The sequence below is a fragment of the Dermacentor variabilis genome, chromosome 6 (genome assembly GCF_050947875.1).
Source record: "Dermacentor variabilis isolate Ectoservices chromosome 6, ASM5094787v1, whole genome shotgun sequence".
NCBI classification, from domain to species: domain Eukaryota; kingdom Metazoa; phylum Arthropoda; class Arachnida; order Ixodida; family Ixodidae; genus Dermacentor; species Dermacentor variabilis.
The window spans coordinates 39997010-40022082 of NC_134573.1; the positions used below are offsets into that span (position 1 = coordinate 39997010).

The window sequence follows — 25073 nt, forward strand, 5'->3', positions numbered from 1 at the left end:
AAGTTCACAGACCAAACCGTCATGACATTAGCCGGGCAGGGAGCGCGGGCAAACGTCTGAGTGCGCGTTTTCTGTTACTCACCGAACATCGCGCAGTCCCGGCGCCGTAGTAGAAATATTTCTCGCATCTGTGCTTGCTGCATACCCAAGTTGTAGCCGATGGCTGTCTGCCGGTTCTAAGTTTCGCGATCCAAGCTTCACGCAGCTTCTTGTGCTGCGGCTACATGTGAATAAGGCTGACACCGGGCTTGATCGGTTGCATATGTCCGGCACTGCGGCACCGAGCAGTAGCTTAGCATGCTGCACGCCTTCAAAGGCAGCCATTACCTCTTATAGTGATTTCAAATGTTGTCAAGCAGGCACCCAAGGAAGGAAAGCATCACCACTTAATAAGAACCGCAGCGCAGGTGGGACTTTAAACTTTCGGTTTCAGCTTGCTTCGGCGCTTCCGAAGCAGCCGACGCGGCCGCTGTGTCCATATGACCCCTCATGCCATGTCACGCCGACGGTGGCGCCAGCTTTTCCAGTGGTGGAGTTCACCCCCAATGGCTCAAGTATACTTTCTATTTAGCGTTCCTTCAATGGCAGCATCGATGCCCGTCTTCATTTTAGGGTATTTTCTGGCTTACCTTCCATACTCACAGTAAGAGTGGCTTTTATTAGAAGCATAATTTACTACTAAAGCTCAAGATTCTCATTGTTCCTCTAACATGCAATTTAAACCTAACACAAACATTCTTTGTATTAGGCTCCCATTGAAATGTGGCTGCCATGGGTGGGAGTTGAACAGCGACTGTAAGCCACTCCACTGCATTGAGTACGACTGCAGTAGAAGACTGTTGTTGCATCCCAAGTAGGATGTTTTCATTTCCAGGCCAGCTTCAGCCTAGAAGCACCCACTCGTTGCACCATGAATTTGCGAGACGAACGCATGCCACTGACCGTCCAGTGTGGCTGCTTCAACGTCTCCTCGAAGACCTGGTGAAGGGCACGAGGAATCAGGCCTCGGCGCTCGTCCTCGAGCGCAAGCTCGCCCGCGGGACCTTCCATGGTGTGCGTCTTCCCGGCCCCCGTCTGGCCGTATGCGAATATGCACACATGGTAGCCATCCAGGGCACTCTGCACCAGCTGCGACACCTCGGCGAACACCTCACCCTGGCTGGCCACACCCGGGAAGACTCTATCAAAGCTGAACGTCAGCGCCGTCTGCCGCTGCGTCTGCGCACGAGACAGAAGCAACACATGCCAGAGCTTAAGACAGTGGTGGAAATGCCCTCTGGCATTTTGAAGCAGCAACTAGAGCAGGCAAAATCTACTTTTGCAGCACCTACTCTTGTGTTCGGAGTAGGTGTAAGGTTTCTATGGGGTGTGTGCAAATACAGCGAAACCTCAAACAGTAGTTGGCTGGAGCTAAAAAAAATATGTACTAAATGGTAGTGCTGCTTAACCGAAATAGCACGAGATCGTCCACTTACCTGTCAAAAACAGAACTCTGAGAGACTGCGATGAAAGCGCAAAAACATGCGGCATTTATTCATTTCGTGCGACAAGTGCTATTTTCATTTGATGCTCCGGCGGCCTAGCAGCGACAACGGGGGCCTCCAACTTACTGAATCTCTGAGCCAGCTTTTCAGCCTGCCCCCTCTTTTTGGCACCGACATGGCAGATTCCTCGTTGGTGCTGCCTATTCTCTGTGCATGGGTGCGATGCGCTGCAGAAGTCCTGGGCATTTTTTTTAATTGCAGGGTGGTGTTCTATTCGCGACGATTGCATTCATGAGGATGAAGTAATGTGTAGCTTCTGCCACTGCTGGGCCTGAATCGCCCCTGCTGTCGCCTTCCGTGTTGTACTCATCACTGTCGTTAGGCGACTCTTTGGCAACCACAGAGGCAATGATGGCGAAAATTTGAACCTCGTAGCAGACATCTGTTTGCGGTCGCAGCAGCGCTGCCGAGCAACTTCTTCACATTCCAAATGCCACACACCGTGGTCAATAGTAGATCCTTGTGTGCCAGCGCCCACATTTTCGTGCCACGTTTGATAGCACGAACGATGTCCAATTTTCCTTTTACGCTGAGCACTCAGAGATTTTTATCAGAGCTTTGGCATGATGCAAGTCCTAGCTTACACGATGCGACAATGTTTCACAAACTAAATTTAATCGGAAAATAATAGTAAAAAAAAACACTTATACAGGCCAGGGTGGCTGCAGAATTAGCAAAATTCACCAAAAAATGTTCGGAATTCACGCCGTCGTCATTTGTGAACGCGGTGGCCAGCAGGCGGCATATTGAACTTGTTTAGAAGCTGCCTTTTTTTTGTGCGTATTTTGCGCCAGTTCAAAATGGCGCAGGCAAGGAGGAACCGATGCTATCTTGTCATTTCTGAAGGATGCGCCCATGCCGCTGACTGGCCGAAACGTGCACACCCCCCCACGTGCTTTGCTCCTATTGGTCTGGTGCCATTTCGGTGCCAATTCTCACGCACCCGACAGGCTGGTTGCTCTTGTGCAAGCTGCATGGTTCTCTCTGTGGTTTTATCATGCAGCTGTGAACGTTTGTTCAGCTGTTCACTTCTCGACAATGCTCGATAAGGTGTCTTTTTCACTGCCCGAACGGCTGGAGGAGATCGTCGTCTGAAGACTACTACGTGTGAAGCATTCAGCAAGGTGCGAAGGCGGCTGTGGAATGCGCGACAGAAGACGGATAAGCCTGTCATGCACCCGGAGTTGCCGGCTGCTGGTCTGCCTGAAGATTCTGCCGGATCGAGTTCCGAGCTGCAACCCGTTACATGTAGCATCAACACTTCGTCCACACACACCTCGTTTGTTGGCACGCGAGGTGTGTGTGGACGGAAAAAAAAAAGGTGAAAACGCACCTTATCGGCAGAGTGAGAGCGAAAGTTTGAGCTGCTGGATGTTGACACGAAAGAGGACGTCAATGACAGCAGAACGGAATTTGCGATCGTGGATTTATCCGTGGTACAAGACTTTTTTGGGACTTCTGGCATATCCCGTGTGCGGTAAGAAAACACCGATGCTTTCGAAGGGCCCCGCCAAGAAGTACGCGCTCTGTGCCAAGCTTGTGCTGGGCTCCAGGTGTGGCATGCGCGAAGAGCGATTTTCTTCCCCAAGAGTGGCCGGTGACGCAACAATAACGCCGCAGTAAATGTCGAAGCTATGAAGGCCATGCAGAGCATTGGTAAGGGAGGAACAGCCCTCTCCAACTTCTTTGCCGCTATGAACATTTCTCATCGTGGCCTACACCACAAGACCTACCAGGGCCATATGAACATGATTGTTCAAGCGCGCAGCGCAGCAGCGCTGCAACTGATTGCGAGGCTGCAAGTGTGGTGGAAATCAAGGAACTTTACAAGGACTTGGGAAACAGACCACGGAACATAGATGTCATTTATGATGGAACCTGGCTGACACGCGGTCGCAGTTTGCACATCAGTGTTGGGAGCATCATTGAGATGTACAGCGGGCTCGTCGTTGACCACGTCGTGCTGTCAAACTTTGCTTGGGCTGCTCACACGGTCCAAAACCCAATGAGCAAGGGTGTGTGGCTTGGCACGCAGAACATCTTCCAAAGTGCCAGAAAAACTGACTAATGCCGGGCAAATGGAGGTACAAGCTGCACTGCTCATGTTTCAGAGATTCCTTGACAAGTACAAGCTGTGCTACACGACAATGCTCTCTGATGGTGACAGCAGGACATTCCACGCCTTGACCGAGCAAGCTGTTTACGGCTTCATCAAGATAGACAAGAAAGTCTGCATAAATCGCATGTACAAACGCATGGGAGCAGCCTTGCGTGGGCTGGTTGACAAAAAGACGGCCCACCCAGGGCAGGACCAAGAAGATCACACATTATTATGACTGGGCCCTGAGGAGTCAAGAATGACGTGCCAGGCATGAAGAGGGCAGTTGATATCCCTGCACCATATGTCGTCAACTGATGATGCCCCCAAGCATGACCTTTGTCTCAAAAGGCTAGAATCCTGGTGCAGCTACAACCAAGCTGTGGCAAAGGGCGAGCAACCTCCAGCACACAAAAACAGCCTGCCCGACTTCGTGTGCGAAGCTCAGGAGCCAAATTTCAAGTGGCTGGGTGAGGAAGCGCTCTTGCAGCGGTGCAGCGACGGTGTGACCCTGAATGCCAGCAAACACCTGCATTCCGTGATCTGGGATCAAGCCCCAAAGACTAAGCATGCCTCACTGCACTGTGTCCAGAGGGAAGCAGCTGAAGCCATCAGCCGATTCAACCAGGGTGTGACAAGAAGCAACACTGCAATAGCTGAGAAGCTGGGCTACAGCGCCGGCAGCTGTATGATGAGCCAAAGCCTTGAAAAGGATCTTCAGAGGCTTCACATGTCCAACAAGAATTGCACAAACAGAAATGCTTTGACAAACAAGCTTGCAAAGAGGCACAAGCCAGCAACAGACTGCCTACAGTCCTGGGCTTTTATTGGTCTAGGTGTGACCTGTGCTGAATGCACAATTGTGTGAGTGTGCAAGAGATATACGTTTTTTTTTTTTTTTTGAATTCTGAGATTTTACATTCCAAAACCATGATATGATTCTGGATTAATTTCGACCACTTGGGAAGCACTACACAACACAAGTACATGAACTTTTTTGCATTTCGGCTTCACTGAAATGTGGCGACCACCACTGGGATTTGATCCAGATTTTTTTTTTTTTGTAGCCATAAACTTTGTGCGAAGGACATATTTTGTTATGGCCATGAACTCTGTGCAACCTTATTTGCATAGGGATGCCATTTGTGCACCTTCTGTTCAACAAGGAGCTAAAATAGAAATGTGAAGCTCATGGTGCTAGCTTTTGAGCATTGCTTTCAATCACTATGCATGAGGTTGCAACCAATGTCTCAGTGTTATTTTTGCACAATGGCCACATATATGTCATGAACTTGATGCTTAAAGACAGGGCTACATAGTGATGCAATACATATTGCTACATTGTTAGGCCATTCAAAGTTACAGTGAACTGAAAGTTCAAATTCATTTTTTGGACACCACAGACTGCCTTACGGGGGATCTTCATATGTTCTTTCTAAGTACCAGCAAAATGTTTGGTATCAATATATTTGTGTCGAATGGATCTAGCCGGTGACGCTATTTATTTATTTCTAAAGTTGTCGGCTAAATTCTAATTGCCGTTAATTACAAATGAAAATTAGCAGAAATATTGCAATTATGTTTACATCCATTCTTTTTTTTTTCGCATTATAAGTGCACTGAAAACAATAAAAATAGCATCACCGGCTAGAGCTACTCTCTGGCGTTCTGGCCGTATACTTTGTTTTTGCTTTTGACAAAGATAAGTTTCTGAATAGTCCCGTAAGAAATTGACTGAATTTCCGTGTTAATAACTTTGCATCACTTGTTCTAATGCACACATACAAAATCTAATTAGATATTTGCAATCAGCAGAAAAAAAACTGAACAATACTGTTAAATATCATCCAGTTCACACTAAAATTAACAAAATTGGTTTTGGAAGCCTACGTGGCTTCAGGGGAGCTGTACGTTCAATTAAGAAGGCCTACATTTAAGACTGAATGTGTCCTTCATACACAAACATGTATATAATCTAATCCTACTGCCTGTCCTCATAAGTACTGCTCAGTTCCTTACTTTATCCTCTTCTGTTTCCCCTTGAGCAGGGTAGCAAGCTGGAAGACTGCGTTTCCATCACGTATTCTCTCCCTCCTCCAATAAAGTGTCGCTTCACATATATTACAGCACTGACATTGGATCTGCATATTCTTTTGTAAATGCGTGTGGCCTGAAGAACAAACAGTCAACAGGTGTAATCTTCCAGTGCAGTTTAGCAGCAGTGCTGAGTTATTGTACAAAACAAGTTTGCATTATTTTGCATTAACCATTCTTCATTTAGGCAAATGAACTTGAATCAGTTCTTTGAACCATTATTTTTCAGTCCGGAGTTGCACAAGAACTGAACTGCTTTCAATGAACCAGAAGAAAAACCGAAATGGAAGAAAAGTGGGTTTGACACTGGCTTTAGGACAGTGCCCGATTGCACTGCACAGGCAATTTCGCCAAAATTACAGGTAAAGAAAGAAAAGAAAATATTGCACATTACAATTGCACGAATAATGTAATTAGACATTGTGAGCTACAGTTAATACTTGAAAACATTAATAGAGTAGGCTGAAAATGGGCATTTTTGACGGGAGATGACAATGAATGTGTTGAACATGCATTCATCATCCCCGAAGCTCAGCGAAGGCAGACACTCCCACCTAAAGGGGTCTCATTGGCACCACCCTAGAGGTCGGGCGCATACATGCATGCCAACTGGTGAAGTTCGAATTATCCAGGGCAGGCCAATTTTAGGATTAAAGTAATGAAAGTTTGGGGTTATATGCACGGGCACCAGCCAGGAAACTATGCCCACGTTTGAATTATCCGAAAAATAGAATTAGCCAGAGTCAAACTAACAGAAGTATACTCTAGAATAAATCTGGAGCATGCACTGTGGCTCAACTACATGCAGTGCTCACATGTTCTGCCATAACAGTGGTGAATGGTGTCACCATATTGTGGCTTCAATTAAAAGCAGGCAGTTTTCAAGAAGCATCAATTCAGACACCACATACATTCAATGGTTCCATTTTATTATGGGAAAAAGCAGCAAACACTCCATATCATATTGACTGCAAATAAAGACTGGGACAGCGGAATAGAACGAAAAAATGACACGGGCGGCGTCTTTATTTGCGATCAGTATGATATGCAGTAAACACAAACTAGGCCAAACCGAAGTTATGTTGAAGCGAACACTCCCTTATATGTAGTATTCAATAAAATGCATTATAAAAGCCCATCTTCCATAAAAACTTGAGCACAAATGATCCAGCCTTTCAGCGCGGGAAGTGCTATGTGTACCTGGCTGCCTTATTAATGTGACATTCCGTAAACTTGCTACAGATAGCTGGGTTTACCAAGTCCGACCAGAATAATGGCCACTCTTGACTGCAACCCAACTGCTAGCACTAAAGATTGCGCTACCCTTCATCAATGTCACAAGGTAACAATGTCAGGCAGCGACGGTTCCCACTCACCTCCGGGTCTGTCCGCATCACCTCGACAGTCCGGTCATCTGGCAGCAACAAAAATGGCTGCTGCGGAGCAGCCTCCGACGGCAGCAGCGGACGAAGGCGGCAGAAGACTCTGATGTTGCCCTACCACAGAAGACGAAGAGGTATTTTTTTATTATCCACAAAAGAGCTAGAAAGAGACTCAAAGCAAAAGTGAAATCTCATTGATTGAAGAAGTTCAAGCCCCCTTTACAGTGCAGTTATGGTGTAACAAGCATTTTTTAAATAGAATTTTAAATCAAATTCTAGCCCGCTAGGTTTGATTCTAACAAAAACAATTGCTACTGAGCCTGCATTTGCTGGAAGAAATAAACATGGTGTGTGCCTTCCTAGAAACACCTCATTTTGATCTGTCTTAAGATTTTCTCCAACTGCTTAATTGACATCTTGACAAGTAGAACAATTAAAACATTAGACAAGTACTTTTATTAAATAACTGAATGTTAGGGACGAAACTAGATCCTAAAGATGGCCTTCCCCAGATAATTCAAACTTCACCAGTTGGTGTGCATGTGCCTGTACCCTATGGTGACTCCAATAGCGACCCCTTTACCTTAACGAAGCTTGGAGGCAGTGAATGCACTGTAACACATGTCAAATCTATCAAAAACACCTACTTCCGGCCTGCCCTAGGAGGATTTTCAGGCAATAACTGTAGCCCGTATTCTCTGACTGTAGTATTTACCCAATTCTAATGATTGCCTTTCCCTTTTTCAATTGGGCTAAAAATTTCTTGCGTGGTGAAATAGAAAAGCAAAACCACCTTTGCAACATTTCTATGCTGTACAGCATAACACAAGTGTATCACGGCAAAGCCGACTATAAACCTTGCGGCAAAGCTGACTTTAGGAAACCAGCCGTTATTGTGCAACATATTAGACTCTTGCCTATTTCGCTTGCCGGAAAATCGGGTTTAGATTTTTACTTTGTTTAGGAGCTTTGTCATTACTACATTCTTTCCGCTTTGGACACAGAAAGCATGCGTGCGTCTGATTCAGAGGCGTGTCAAATTTTGCCAAATGAATCAGCTTTCTTTTTGGTATTTTTTCTATATCTTCAATTTGACCCACCAGATAACTTGATCAATTTTGTCAGTGTCGTCAGGGTCAAATTAAAGGGGCCTTGAAACACTTGTCTGACTGCTGATAGAATGATCTCACTGTTAAAGGACGTCGTCTGGTGAATCTCATGGTGCAAATATTTTTTGAATCCTTGAGCTACGAGTGGAGTTACTGCATAGACACCCTGTTTCTCTTTCCGTCTCTGCTAGCGCGTTGGAAGCTAGACAGCACAAAACCAAGAGGGCAAGCCCCGGCCAAAAGATTAGTGTCGCAGCATCCTGCTGCCGTCTCAAAGGCAAAAATGAAATGATTTTCCCTTTTTTTTCTTTTTTTCAGGTGGCAGAGATAAGTATTTTTCATTTACCTAAAAGTTAACAATTATGTACTAGTGAGAATGCTTTCACTATCACGAAATCAGCCAATAGCATTGGTGGGTCCAGCTGCTTTAGACGATGCTGAATAATGGCATTGTGGAAGTGTAAGCAAATGATTTTTTGCTGCGTTTGACACGAGATTGTAAAGTCCCTGCTGCATGCAGTGCAGTAATATTTGGCTCACAAGTTCACTGAAGCCGCTATGACAAATCAGCAGCATTTTCTTATTACATTCAAAAAGTGCTTGACTGGAAGTACTTGACCAAAGCAGTAATTTATTGAGAGCACTCTAGCATTTGGCAGCATTTTCAAAGTTTAGAGGGCAAAAGTCACAAGATAAAAGTGGTTGTGAATATGGCCCCTGTTACAGGACGCACCTTGAGCTCCTGCAGGGTGTTGTGCAACTTGCGGCGGTCCAGCTCCGCGGCGTTTAGCTGCTCCTCCTGCTCTGCCACTCTGGCACGGAGCTCATGGATGGACGACTCCAGCCGTGCCCTCTCGGCTTCCAGCGTTGATCGCTGGGACTCAAGGGACTCCTGCTGTGCCTGCCAAACAAACGCAGCTGTGCTTTTAGACACCCAAAAGTGGCCCATTGCAGAAGTCTTCCTTTGTGTTTAGAGGGGCCATGAAACCAAGTTTCTAGCTTCATCATCGCATGTTAAATGGCACGCATCCTACAGCTAGCTGGTGATACAGCTGGCGTTTTCCAAAATTAGCATTTTTTTTATATCTCAATTGAACCGTACAGCAGTTTGGCAACACTGACAGATTGAAGTGCATTTTGTGTGGTCAAATGTGTGCAGTATAAACACAGTCTTGTTTTCACATGTGCATCAAAGCAATAAGCCAGAGAGTTTCTGCAGGTGCTCTCTGGTTTGTGCCGTTTGTATCGCACCAGTGGAGAAATTGCATGCTCAATGTAATGGCAATGTCCTTGCTACACCACGATTTCCAAATTTTTTGAAGCAAACGACAAAGCAGTGGCCCTGCACTTGATGTCACACAAGCCACACGAAAATGGCTGTCGCTGTCAGTGGGAGAAGCTTAAAGGCAGCAATTTCAAATAGAAATTTTGAAATAAAAGCAAGCGAGAGCCCAGTTTCTTCGCTTGTTCCCCACTCCATTCAACTGTCAGTTACAACAAACTGTTAAACTAGTTGAAAGACCATGTTACGGCCCGTCAATAGCTGCTTCAAGATCCAGCCGAATACACTTATAACCGGTAGACTTATCTGGGATGGTTATAACAAGCATGTTTCAGTGCACTTACGATTTTCAGTCACTGCCTACTTAAATTGCTTCCATATATAATGAATATTCATTAAATTGCTGTATTGTTACAACAAATGCTTCAAACCCTGTCACGGTAAAAAGAGGATGCACGCAAAGTACCAAAGGATGGAAGTGCCACCAAACCGGGCACAGAGCAACGCGTGCCTTGTTCCAGTCCAATGGCAATGATGATACGGCATTCGAGATCAGCGAGAGACCACTGGTGTATTTCAAAAGCCCCGAAGAAGGTCCCGCGCTTTCAAGGAGAGTTTCCAGGGAGGAGGCATACAGCAAGAATAGCATGGCGTGGGGCATGCACTGGCAAGGATTACTACGGCATTATCAGGAGATCACGTTTCGGCAGCACTTCGTTTACGTGTTGCTAATTGCTAACGGTTTGTGGTAGCACTTGACCTTTCGCACATTGCACTTTCTTCGCCCGAAGCGACATAGATAACGCAATTTCACGGCTCTTGTGCAACTGGCACGGAGCTGTAATGTCGAAACCTTCACAGAATGGCAGCATGCCGAAGTGGTTTCTGTAGTGTACGCTTCCAGCAAAATAGAATACTTTGCTCTCGTGTTCAGAATACAACCATGTCCCTTTGCTAGTACAACATATCACAAGCTCTCAAATAAAAAATGGCACCTGTGCTCGCAGTGTCGCAATGATGGGAGATTGTAACTGGGCGCCCTTTTAGAAGAGCTACCATGATGCCACATCTTGTTCTTTAGACACATTTCTAACGGAAATTAGCAGTTAGTGCTGCTGAATCATTACTGCCGACGCCAGCTTCAGCGCCATCAACCTTTTAGCATTTTTAAGGGAGAGTCCATATACAACGAACTACTGACATAATTACCACTTAATGCAAAACAATGAGTTCGTTATGTTTTTTTTTAATTGTGGGGTTTTACGTGACAAAATCATTTTCTGACTATGAGATGCCGTTGTGAAGGACTCTGGAAATTTCGACCACCCCGGGATCTTTAACGTGCACCTAAATCTAAATACACAGGTGTTTTCGCATTTCGCCTCCTTTGAAATGCGGCTGCCATGGCCGGGATTCGATCCCGTGACCTCACGCTCAGCAGCTTAACACCATAGCCACTGAGCAACCACGGTGGGTGTTATAAATGGGTTTGACTATACTGGAGCACCAGAGACTGCATAGACAACAGCACCTTGCGGCACTTAGTTCAACCCCAATGTGTTTATAAACATTTCTGTATTGCGCGAACATTCTTGCCAAGGGGGAAAATGCCATTATGTGTCAACGATTTCGTCTGACTCAGTTGCATATGTGACTTACCTGCAATCTGCGATCCCACTTTTGACTAGAATGGAAACATTCTGCACATTTGTGTGGCTTTCATGACTATCAGTTTGCGATTAGCATTTGTTAACATGTGGTGAGAATCGCCTCCTCAGATGAATGTTTATTTGTATTCCTTGTATATCTTCAACTGACCATAAAACCACTATTGAGGCAACCGTATCAACAAATAAATACAGTAGAAGCTCGATATATCGAATACGGATATATTGAATTGTTGCTTATACAGAACTTTTCCCATATTAGATAAAAAATCACATTCATTTTTAACTTTCTGTATCAAATGTTGCCGGATCTAAAATGGATAAATTGAACTCCGTGGCCCCAAACTGCGTGCTCTCTCAAAATAGGCAGTAGGCTTTCCTGCAACACATTTGAACATAGCACTGGTGCAGTAGGTGTTTCCAACTGCTACACTAGGCCCCAGGCACATATTTATCGCGCAAGAAGCACCATTTGACCATATGCACTCCGGTGATCAGTGGCAGGCTTTCCCGCAACGCTCTTCGCACCACCCACAACAAGCAAAGCAAGGTTTGTATAACAGTTCTGCTGGCTGCGAATATGGATGGTAGTACAAAGCTGCAGTCTCTTGTGATAAGGAAGTTCTAAATGCCGAGGTGCATGCCCAACTGCAACAGTATTTCTGCGATGTACTCCTGGAACAGGAAGTCATGGATGACTCGCAATACGTTCCAACGAGCAGCCAAAGTTGCACAAGCCAGACAACATGCTTAACAAGCATAACAGGAGATAATATGCATTGAGAAGGTGATGAAGCACCCAAAGAATTCGGCATCAGTTAAAATCTATCTGGAACCACGCACACTGGGCCAAATCAACTCAGCGCAGGGCTACATTTATTTTGGGGCTGGCAAGGGTCTTGCTGTCATTGCATAATCACCGGTTCGCTTTAGTCGGCTTCACCACAATAAAGCTGGGTTATGCAGTGAAGCAAATAAAATATTGTGGTGAAGCACATCTACAGTGGAAGGGGCTGCTGTCACAGAACATAGCAAGTATCCATTAGTCACACATGCGCACACAAACTGCCCTTGGCGACAGTATGTATGCTGAGGAACCTAATAATTGTGCTGACAGTGAGTTTTTACTAGTGTTGCTGTGGCGATTTGCGGCCTTCTTCACTGTTATGTTTTCCTGGCTGTTACATTTTTTTCTGTAGTTTCTTGAAAAGCATATCAAAGGAGTTCTACCGTATATAGTAAATAAATAACCAAAATTATGCTTTTCCAACCTACACGTTGGAATCTATGCGAAGCAAAAGCTTTAGTGAAAAGGTTGATTGAATGCTATATTGACACATGTACTCGTTCATCCTCTTGTCACCGCTTTTGTTAAATGTTAAACGTTATCACTCAGCACTGGACACACCTGTAAGACTCAGAAATATGGCGAATGTTATCGATGATGCTATCCATTGTCTGTTCAGTCAGTGTTTTATTTCCACGAAACAAAAACATCTGTGAAAAGGTGGAGACGGCGAAAAAGCTGCGGATACTGTAGCTTGACTAAGCTGCAATCACCACACTGTCACCAAACCTTGTGTAATCTGACTGTACATGCGACAAGAATTGTGTAGTACTTTTTGGAAGGCGTGTGGGCACCGGTAATTATGCTGGAACGTTTGACAAGTCATGTGTCCTACGTGTTTGACCCGCGGCTCATATTTCATGGATCAGCGACTGTGCTCGCCAATATCATGCTTCGAGTGTCGCTTTCACGGACAAAAGTTTGCCCAATAAAAATTTAGTTTCACGATTCACAGTTTAGCTACTGTGTTCTTCAATGTCACTACAATGTAACAATATGCACAAGTAATTCTGCACAACATGTAATCTCCTGCAACCTTTATATTTATCCACAGCAAACGTTACCAGATGAATATACTGCAATTTTTCTGTTCATAAACAACACATCACGCAAGCTGTGCCAAAACAAACACCAAATCAGCTGGATTCAGTCTTAAACAATAGATTAACAGTGATGGAATGATCATGATCCGATGATGCCGTGATCAAGACTATGAAGACGGCAAAATGACGATGGCACGAAGACAGCCAGCAAAAAGAAGATGGCATGAAGACAAAGTGACTGTATGAAGATAAATTGAAAACGCAATGATAGCGATTGCATGAAGATGATGCAATAACGACCACAGTATGATGACCAGGAATGATGACCATGGAATGATTATCTTGGAATGAAGTTGCTGAAATGATGGCATGATGGCACTAAGACAACGGTATCCCGACAAAGGCTGACAATGCCAGAATGACTACGATCACGTGACAACAGCACGAGAGCATTGGGATGACGAAATGATTACAGTGGCATGAGCATGACTAAGAAAATGAATTCAAAAGTTACAATTTCTACGTGATTGCCAATTCATCTGTTTGCTGTGCCACTTCAGAGTCGCACAAACCATCTAGAAAACACCACTTTATTGGGAGTTCAAGGTTGTTACGTGATGCTCACCCTAGTATTTCCTTCCTTCACGTGTACGATAGGTGTCGACTACATTGCACTCCCAGCAATGGCTCCCAGGATACTGGAAAGCAATCTCAAAGGCCTTGATTTTGAGCAGTGCTCATGCTGGAAGCAACTGCAGACACTGGAAGTTGCACTGTCAGTCTTGAATATCACTTTACTTTCAGAACCTTCCAGTTTGCTTTGCTGTTAAAACTGGATGCCACTAACATAGGTGAGACTGCCCAAAGTCATTTTGGAGCAAAATTGCATTTTGGAGCACTCTGGATCAGAAAATTTCATTTTGGAGCAAATTGGAGCACCTAAAATTTCATTTTGAAGCAATTTGGAGCAGGCCAGACTGAATTTTGGCGAAATAAAGGAATATGGCAGTGCACTTCGCAACCATGAAGAGACAGAATAAACCAACACGAGCACTGTACTGTAACTGTCTACTGCATGAAAATTTTGGTAATAGTGCCTGTAGATTTTTAATTAGTGATAGCAAGCACAAAAACATGCATTCTGCAATAGTGAGTGAAAGTTCAAAGTCTAGCTAAAAAAATTTTTTATAAATAAATTTTTCTTAATCTGTCGACAGCATGGGGTGAAGTGCTTGTAAATGTGCTTCACCAACAGATCGCAACGAGAGGCCAGAGTTATGAACTACTGTGGTTTATTATTGCGATAGCAATTATATGGACACTCGAGGCGCACTTAAGCCGGCGGTGGCATTGCCATGATGTTTCGCATAAAGTTCAAGGGCGATAATATCATTGCCGTGCGCCCTACGCTCTATATGAGACTGAAAGCATGCTAGGGTTAGCCGCCGATGGTGGCTCAATCTCTCGCGCACACAAGGGAGGAAAGCGGGGAGGAAGTGCGCAGTCTCGTCTCGCAAAGGCAGCTGCTACTCCAGTAACTACTGCATATGATGCGGCTGCACGGCCACATGGGCCCTATCTTGATAGCAATCTGTGATGGGGACACGATGCAAGCACCGGGTACTGATAGCTTAGTGTTTGCTGTTTTCGCTGCTTAATTCACATTCAAGCGAGAGCCAGCACGAAAGTAAATTCGTTTGCTGCTGCTACCGTGCTCTCTCACTTCCATGTTTTCACAGCGAGTGTGCGTGGTGATCGAGTGAGATGCATTCACTTTTCTTGTGGACGCGTGACACAGTGCTTGTCAATTTAGTTAGCAAGCAAATGATTACAAGTTAATACGACTGATAAAACTACCATCCTTACTTGGTGTAGTAGTCTACTAATTTGCAATCGCAATCGATGCTTCACCTTTCATGAGAAAATAGTTTTTTATAAAGCCATTTTTACGTAATAAACCAGGGCGATTCCAAAGTACCTAATGCTTAACTTTCCGGTATAACATCAAATAACCTCTCCTAGCCATTCCAACAGCAGCGATAACAGCCAGGAGTGGCCACGCGTGCGCCGACAAGTGTTATAAGCACGAAAATGATGAGAAACTGTGCAGGAGGCGCCGTCGTGTATGTGCGGATTGTGACTGACTGCACTCTTTTTCGAAGAACGAATCTGCTCACTGTTCGCGGCGGCCACGGCCGGAGCACACATGCCGAAGCCGTTTTGGCAGTGTGGTGCAATTTCGGTCAATTTTCTGCATTTGGCACAAGAATTTGCATTTGTATAAAAATGTCGTAATTGGCACAGGAGTCCCACTCCTGCTCTAAGCAGATGTCATGGTTTGTTCATGTTGCAATACGCAGACTGATTAAAAGAAGACTTCTTCAGTTATGCTTGGAGTGAATTGGAAACACCAAAAGTTGTTCATTCTCCAAACAAAAATCTGGCCAAATGTTAATCTTCTGTTCCAAGAAAATGAAGGCCAGCAATTTTTTTTTTTTTTTGCCTGCAAGGATTTTAGCAGTGTCACGCTTTGCAACAGCTTGTCTGCACACACTGGCTTTCACCTATATTCAAAAGTTACAGCAAGCTGCAATGTCACCAAACTGGATGACCTAATAAAGAGGCCTTGAAGCACTTTTCCAAGTTTTAGAAACTTAACCACACACACTTCTGGCCCAAAAGGAAAAAAAAAAGAGCACACTAGCATGTGTGAAGGCTGGGAAACACTTGTATGTTCCAATCTGATAATCAATTTGGTCTTGAAAGGCTAGACATGTCAACATTACCGCAACATCATGACTGAGGAATTTGCTGACATGTAACAGGCTAAATATGATGCCATTGCAGGTAGAAAATTAGCAGTAATGCGCCGATTTCTTTTGGCTGTGTGGCAGCCACAGCTTATGGGAACAAAGCAAGCAATGAATCATGACATCGTGACACATGTACCAAGTAGACATTGATACCAAAACTGGTTAATGAACACAAGTACAGTAAATTTTTATGCCATTTTGACAGTTCCAATATTTTTCCCAAGGTAAGCAGTGTCTGATCTTTCTCTTCACACAAAATAATGAAAAACCAACATGTTTTACAGTGGACTCATTAATTTGACTGCAGCTAATTTTACTGTTTGGCTAATTCAATCCTGACCAATGATCTTGGCCGGTGCATGTAGGCTTCTATGGGACCAAACCTTTGTTATTTCGATTCTGAAATTAGCCTGCACCACACGATTTGAGCTTGGCTGGTAATCACGAATGCGCCAACTCTAACGGTGACTTCAATAGCAGGAACACCCGTCTTGGCAGTGCTTGGGGTACCACGAATGCGTCGAACACACATTTCCAGTCGAATACGCTTATTTTGTGCCTGCCCCAGGAAGATTTCAAAGCAAAAATGGCAGCTCATGGTGGTCGAATTGGTCGAACCTTGATAAAACAAACACCAATATAACTAATTACCAGATATAACGAAGCAAATAAAAAATCTGGTTGCCCATGCTTTATTTCAATGGGCTGCTCTACTCTTACAGTGAAATCGAAAATGTGTCCAACTTAGTAGCGGCTATAGTGAAGCAAATGTTTGTTTGCAGGTGCCTTAAAATATACATTTCTGTAACAAGAATGCAAAATAGTCGTCGATAAATTTTTCATATCAAATTTTTCAGACATGCGCCATCATTTGGCCTTCCACGCAGTACCACTGCCTACCCTAGCAGTAAAATAATCGAAATTTCGGATGCTGATAAACATTTCGGACATGAATCGCATGTGCAATGCCACAAACACAACGGCCTAAACGACTGTTGCCGTCATGCTGACAGACACGAAACCGCAATCAGGGTCAAACTAACAGAGGCGTAAGTACTACTTTAAAATTAAATTGAATTATGGGATTTTATGTGCCAAAACCACTTTCTGATTATGAGGTACGCCGTAGTGGAGGACTCCAGAAATTTCAACCACCTGGGGTTCTTTAACGGGCACCTAAATCTAAGTACACGGGCGTTTTCGCATTTCGCCCCATTGAAATGCGGCCGCCATGGCCGGGATGTGATCCCGCGACCTCGTGCTCAGCAGCCTAACACCATAGCCACTGAGCAACTGCGGCGGGCAATAAGTACTACTTTAAGAGTTGAATCTCTCGTACCATGAGGGCAGCACGCTCGCATCGAAGACCAGCGAGCGCTCCTGTGGCATCGGCGAGAGATCGCTCCAGAGTGGCCACCTGCTGCGTGGCCGAGCGCAGCTGCAGGGACAAGGAGTCCCTCTCCGCACAGGCCGACTGCTTTCCGGCCTCCGACGAGCTGCACAGAGCCAATAAACGTAGAAGTACTAAATTTGTTTCGATCAACAAAAGCACTTTTCATTTTCTTTGGAGGGCAATAACAAGAAGCAAACATTCCAGGAGTGTGCAATAAAGCAACGAGATGGCACAACACAGCCACATATTAGTTTCTCCAAGTGACGCCAACACCCACGCTGACAGCAGAAATGCGCTTGTAGTGTCCATATAATTGCCATCACAATAAATAAATAAATAAATAAGAGCACGCAGCGCCACATCCACATTTTTACCTGGAAGGTCTTGAGAGAGGGAGAGAACTGACCTGCAACAGATGGCCGCAGATGAAAAGAGCAAAGCCTTGTGGTGACAATCGCCGCCAACGTGCTCCCATGCACTAGCACTTCCCCATTCCCAATAACGCAGAGTTCGAATTATCAGCAGCAGTGCAGATTTCAGTGTGAATTAGGAGGATTCGTTACATATTGCTTACAACGCATTGTTGGACGGACCACGGCGGCTACTTCGAATTATCCGAAATTTCGAATTAACAAGCCTTTACTATATTAATACCCAAGACAAAAATCTTCCTTTCTGAAAATTATTGCAATATTTGTTCAAATTACAGTCCTACTGCCCTCTGGCACTTTCCTACCCACACCACCCGCTATCTATGGTTGTAAATTTTTTATTTTGCCCCTTTTCGAGCACTCTTGAACAACAAGCACCATCTATAGTGTTATTTAGGTACTACTTAGTTTCATTTTTACAATTTCTTTTCCTATCAGATTTGAATCTAAACCACATCCGGAGAATGGGCATGGTCAGAGAAATGAGCACTTGTAGTTTCCAAGATGGCATCGTGCACCCTTCATCCACGTAAAGGTCGCATTTCAATGAATTCTAATGCACCTGTGTGCGAGATTTTGGTTTTTTGAAGCAGCACTGACTCAGGCGACAACTTCGGTGTGTCAGATTTCATAACGGAGTTTCGCTTTCTTCAATGAATCATTTGAAAGTTGCTCTGCGCTTATATAAGATATCCCGCATGGTCTAAGGGTTGCCGTCTTTACCTGCAGGGTGTAGCACCACGCGGATGGGATCATCTACTGGCGGCCATGCAGGGAGCAGAGTTTCGCACAAGAAGACTGCTGGGAGCTGACCTCAGCAGTTTATACATAAAGAAATTCTTTACATAGAAAGCCAAGCATTGCTGGAATATTGCACAGGTCCCTTGCATTGAAAACTTATAGCCTAGAATTTTTTCAAGTTCTCTCTGTGTGAAGCAACATTGACATTCTTATATAAACATTCTTTTTTAAAAAAATTTAATAAACATGTTTGGGACTAGTATCAGAATTTCTTCTTCAGTTCGGTGCTATACACTTTAGTAGTATCAAGCATGTTCTCCGATAGGAAGACATTCACTAGACCACACAAAAACTGCTGCTTCTCCAGCAGGCAGAAAAGTCCGCATTGTCTACCTTTGACAAAAAAAATTTATTGTGACAAATAGAACCAGGGATATCACCACTCAGAAACTGAGACCATCAGAAATGCTCCTTTGAGAAAATGAGGAAAACAATTCGCATGTTAGCAAAAAGAAATGTTCCACATCAACCTGGAGCAAAGAAAGGCGAAAAGATTCTTTGGCCCAATTTTCAGCTCTAAAAAGCAGAGTCTCCCCCTTAATTGGGCATGGCAGTACCACAAGAATGCAGACGTCTAACCCACTGTCCTTCATGCAGCTTGCCGTCAGCATACTCCTTATAGGTGGGGATGCACGCACCAGGCTGCTGCCGGAGTTGATCAGCATAACTCATATCAATACCGGTTTCCATGTGCCAGATGATTCCTTCTATTGACACGTGGTTCGGCGACCGACACCCCCTGTTGGACACATGACCAGCATAGAACGCCACCTATACTACCGGCTATATATAGTCTTCCTTCATTGCCGGGAGTATTGGGCACGACAGTACCACAAGAATGCAGACGTCTAACCCGCTCTCCTTCGTGCAGCTTGCTGTCAGCGTACTCCTTATCGGTGGGGATGCAGACACCGGGCTGCTGCCGGAGATGATCAGTGTAATGCATACGAACACCACCAGTTTCCACGCACCAGACGACTCCTTCTATCTGTGCCGGGACAACTGGCCACGTGGTTAGGCGACCGACACGCCCTGCTGGACACATGACCGGCAGCAACACCACCTATACTACCGGCTATATATGGTCTTGCTTCACTGCCGGAAGTATTGGGCCCGGCAGTACCACAAGAATGAAGATGTCTAACCTGCTGTCCTTCATGCAAATGAGGAGGAGACACGGTAAATGTTTTAGATCTAGTAACCCCTTCTTGTTGATGCTACCGTGCCCGCGGCTTGTTGCAGTTGCCAATGTTTTGTTTTATGGAAACTTCTTTTAGTAGCTGGGGATATAGAAGACAATCCAGGCCCCAAGTTAAACCAGATTGCTAAACAACGAAAGGATATCGCAACGGATATAAAAGACATCAAAGAACATCGGCTAACCGAAATTGAAGAAGATAGCCGCCCTCTCCAAACTTAAAGTAAAAGTAGTCTCACTCGAAAACAACATGTTTCAGTTGGAAAGAGCCTTTAAAAGATTAGAAAGCAGGGTTGGTGATGTGGAAAACCACAGCAGAAGATCAAATCTTATTTACGGACTACCCTAGGTTGAGGGCGAAAACAGCTCTACATTGGAACAGAGTCAAACGATCATCAACGATACCCTTGGCTTGGAGCCAGTTGCCATGGGACGAATAAAGATAAGAACAGACTGGTCATTTTAAAGCTACTTGACTCAATAACAAATCAACGATACTGAAGAAACGCTACGAACTCAAGAACACTAACTACTCTACAGGTGAAGACTTCAGTGGTAAAGTGCGGGAAAAGAGGCGAAAACTCTGGGAAAGTACTAAATCAAACCGTGAGAGAGAAGAAAAAGTATATATTTTTTGATAGACTGCACATAAATGACAGCATATATGTCTGGGATGATGAAAGAAGCATTAGTCACAGTTAAAAAAAACGTCGACCAGTCACTCGAATCCACAAAAATTTACAGAAATAACATTGCTAAATGTGAACGCGAGAAGTATTGTCAATAAAACTGAAGCATTAGAAAACCTTTTACTCGAGCACAGCCCTGACATTGTTGCTACTGTATTACTGAAACATGGCTTTCACCAGAAATATACAGCCATGATATTGGCGGCGAGGAGTTGCGGAGTCGCCATCTATCGGAAGCGCCTCGCTGGCGTAGTATGAGGGATCATGTGGCGCGCTCCTCATAGGTTTTGCTGTCAGCGCTCACTGAAAACACCACGCGCGAGCTCTCCCGGACATTTCTGTAAGTACTTTCGAAACGAGAGAAGTTTCTTACTGTCTAAATAATAATCTTGGGCAAACTGAAAGCACACAATCGTTTACAGACGCTATCTCTTTACTGAATACGTACAGTGAACGCCACTGCGCGCGGTCGCCGCGATGGAGTCTCCCGAACCGGCTTCTTGCGTGAAAGGTAGGTAAACGCTGAGAGCAAACTATCTGAAATATGTTCTTATAGTGTTTGTATAACTAAATGGAGCGTAATAGAATGAAGCCTCAATGAAGCGATCGCGCAGATTCGCAGCGACCGACTGCGCGTCTGCATGCTTGTCCGCGCACTGTTTCGCTTTCTCCGCGCGCGCGCGTTTTCGCACCGTGCCATGAGCTTTAGGCCGCAGAATATGAGCATTTGACAGTATACAAGCAACCATTGTTGCGTGGGCGCTATCAGAGCTGTTCAAAAATAATTTCATTGTAGAGACTTCGACGCCTACGGGGACTGTGATGTGCCGTCGCGACGATTCAATCTTTTTTTGCTACTAAATTCTTTGACCTTTCAATACTATTCCTCGAGTTGTGTCGCACTGTATGTTTATCGGTGTTCTCAGCGTGTAATTCCCCGCTGCTCCTTTTTTGTAATCCAGTGCATTAATTCATAATACAAACATGACCATATGCCATGCTTTTTTTAAATGTGCTTCTTACCGCTGCCTTTCCACTCCACTGAACTTGCCAGTATCTATAGCATCGACAAGTTCATAGACCAAACTGTCATGACATTAGTCGGGCAGCGGACCCGGACGAGCGTCTCAGTGCGCGTTTTCAGGACATCGCAGACAGGGCGCCGTAGCAGAAATCTTCCTCGCGTCTGTGCTTGTTGCATACCCGAGTTGTAGCCGATGACTGTTTGCCGGTTTTATGTTTCGCGAGCCAAGCTTCACACAGCTTCTTGTCCTGCGGCTACGTGTGAATAAGGCTGACACCGTGCTCCGTTGCGTGCGTCCGGCATTGCGGCACCGAGCAGTAGCCTACCATGTTGTGCGCCTTCAAGCGTTCTAAAGGAGACACTCGAAGCGGGCAAATCTCGCCACTAAATGAGGACCGCAGCGTACGAGGGAATTTAAACTCTCGTTTTCAGCTCGCTTCGGCGCGCCCGAAGCAGCCCACGCGGCCGCTATGTCCACGTGATCCCTCCTAGCACGTCACGCCGACGGTGGCGCCAGCTTTTGCAGTGGTGGAGCTCGAGGCCAATAGCACCCCCAAATTACTCAGTTATCCATAAAGATCAACCAACTCGAGGCGGTGGCGTAGTTCTGCTTATTAAGAAGCCCTTACCTTTTGCATTGATGCCCGATGTTCCAGATGTTGAGACTGTTCTGCAGGATTATGTGCGATGATTTTGCAATACTTACTGGTTGCATTTACAGAACTCTTCTTTCTGGTCACAAAGGTGTTATTGCTGTACGGAAGTTAATGCAGAAGCATGCTAGCACCCAAGTTATTCTTATGGGAGACCAATATACCTGATACTGACTGGAATACCATTCATCACACTTCACTCTCATCGATTCCACTCATTGATTTGATGGTGAATTTCGGGCTTCATCAAGTTGTAACCTCTACTATGCGAACACAAGGAACAAGCGATAACATGGTAGACTTAATATTGATTAGCGACAACTTCCCCCTAGACCTACTCCACTCTGAGATCAGAAACTGTATCTCAGACCACAACATACCAAAGTGCCAGCTGGCGCTCGGATGCACTGCAACAGCCAAAACTACTGAAGTTATTGTCCCTAATTTTCAAAAAGCAGATGATTCCGCTAAACTAACCTATTTAGCACACGAATACCAAGAATGTTGCGAAATGGTTAACGACAGTTCTGTTCCCGTCAATGATCTCTGGCTTCATTTCCAGTGTATAGCCTCGCACTGCATGCGTCATTACCGTAAAAACCGGAATATAGGTCAAACTTTTTTTCAAAAAACCATTGCGAAAAGTCGACCCTCGTCTTATATACTGGACACTGGCGGAAAAACTATGGAAGCCTTGCGACAATGGGCGGATGAAGTAAACATCCGCCATCGCCATCAGCAGCAGCACGACAACATATGGCGACATCACCGGCATTTTGCGTTTCCGTTGTCACAGTTATATTGGTTAAAGGTTGCTTTTTCACATTTTGGTTCAAAATCAGCGGAAGCCGACGGCAATTCACCGTCGCCTTCAAGAAAGAAGCTATTAAGTACGCGGCAGCCCTCGGCAACCTGGCGGCACAGCACGAATTTGGAGTATCCGAAAACAGCATTCGGCAGTGGCGGAGGCAGAAGCAACATGTTACAACTTGCAGTAACCAAAAGAAAACATTTCCTGGGTGGCCCATAGAACTGGAAGGCAAGGTTGCGGAGTTCGCCCGGGAGCTGCGTGTAAGATCGCTGCCTGCGACTGCTGAATGCATCCGTACGAAAGCGGTAGAGATCGCGCGCGCCTCTACACTGGGCAGCGAGAAGCACTCGTCATCCGACTAGTTCGGACAACTCTGATCAAAGGCGTTGCTCTGATTTGGAGTAGCGCTTGCACACTTCGTGCCCTTCTGTGTACTGTACACCCGGCCAATTTTTAACAGTATCGTGCGACCATCAACCCACGCATTTGTCAGCACCTTACAGGGTGTCTACCAAGTTGACATTTCCAAATTCCCTGAATTTTCCAGGCTTTCCCTGAGTGCCGTTGCACCCTTCTCCGAGTGATGCAAAACTATGTTCTATGTCAAGACGGGCTGAAACCATATCGCCTGATGCTGTCACTCTCTAGTAAGCACATGAAAAAAAATTAAAAAGCGACTTAATCCAATTTGAATACTAAGGAGTAGTGTTTATGTTATTCAAAAAGAGAATAGAAGGCAGGGGTTAGTAAAATGCACATCAAATGAAGTGTCTTCGAAAAAAATTGCAAATGAAGTCGGACATTCACAAATACGAATAAAAAGGAGACTCACATAGAAGCAAATATATTTGAATATGAGCTATTGATATCAACTGATAGCAAGCTCATGCAGTGGTATGAGGCCCGAACTCTGTCACAATTGAGATTCTCTCTCAACCGCTCGTAAGTCAACCTCAACTGTCCCGACATACTCTCAGCCCATGCACGACGCCTGAGTGTTGTGTTTCACTGCTTTAAAGAGTTTATTTTGGTTTGGATGAGGAACACCTGCATCTCGGCATCAGCCAAAATTTTGTTTTTTGAGCTCAAACTTCTTCAAAACGACGGCAGCAAGCTTCCTTTCCCGTTTATTCCTCAATGCAACATCATTTCTGTTCTTGTCCTCCTTCTGCCACTCGTTCACCTCAAGCACCATTTGAAGCATCTTGGCCAGTGGCACAGTCCACGACCGCTTTTTAGAACTCCCTAGAGGTCGGGAAAACGTTCGAAAAATTGGCCAGTTGTAAAAAAATAAATGCGTGTCATTTACTGCCCTTAGGGGCTCAAACCACGACAGGCACGTTCGAAAACGCTCTGAAGGCCTGTCGGTACACATATTAGGCATATCGGCGCTCGTACTGTGACAGGAAATACAGGGTGCACGCGTGTAAATTAAGGAATGCATACTGTGTTCCATGCCAATAGCCTCTTCCCACGCTTGTTATGCTTCACTGAAATACTTCTGCGTATGCTTCACCATGTAATATTTCTGCACAGAGACGAAGCTGACTTTCGGGAACCGGCGTTATGCAACGCACCATGTTTTCTAAGTTCCTAAGCCAATCACGAGGACCACAAATTCGGAGTCCGTGCCATTGCTGACAGCAGCTAATTCTTTCAATAAAAAACTCGGCATTTAACGCCAAGAAGCTTCATAGCGAACGCCGAAGCAGCTAGGCCTACCGTTGCCGCAGTGGTGGCAACGGCTGCCAGCGGATCTACGTGCGAGAGTGCCGGTTCGAGGTGGCGAAGTAATCAAAACAGCAGCGGTGGTACCTTTGATTATTGCCGTTTCGGACCCGCGGTCACAGCAAAACATCCGGAAAATCGGACGGCTAAGAGTTCTTGCGTCCGAAATTTCACACGTTCTGATACATTGACTATCGGTTACGTGGCGGTGCCGCGAAGCCGATCGAATTATTGGGAATCCGGAAAGTCTGTCGTTGACTGCACACTGGCAACTCCTCCAGCCAACGACAGCGCGTCAAAGACGATACATTACGATTCCTGTCTGTTGCTCGAGCCAGCATTACCGCGACTTTCGACCCTTTCAATAAAATTGGTGCTAATTTTCCCTGATAGAGGCCCAAATTCCCTGAGTTTTCCCTGACTTTTTCCAGACTACTCAAAATCCCTGAGAATTCCCAGTTTTCCC

The 25073-nt window shown here is 45.1% G+C and overlaps 1 protein-coding gene across 2 annotated transcripts in view; it reads right to left on the bottom strand.

Moving 5' to 3' along the window:
• The window catches only part of LOC142584744 (kinesin-like protein KIFC1), a 141196-nt gene that overhangs the window by 49410 nt on the left and 66713 nt on the right, over positions 1 to 25073 (bottom strand). For both annotated transcript variants that reach the window (XM_075694972.1, XM_075694973.1), the window contains exons 7-10: positions 17219 to 17375; positions 8961 to 9128; positions 7113 to 7232; positions 943 to 1218 (exon numbers count right to left, since the gene is read on the bottom strand). In XM_075694972.1, the coding sequence (XP_075551087.1) occupies positions 943 to 1218; positions 7113 to 7232; positions 8961 to 9128; positions 17219 to 17375 (721 nt within the window). The remainder of the gene's footprint in view (positions 1 to 942; positions 1219 to 7112; positions 7233 to 8960; positions 9129 to 17218; positions 17376 to 25073) is intronic.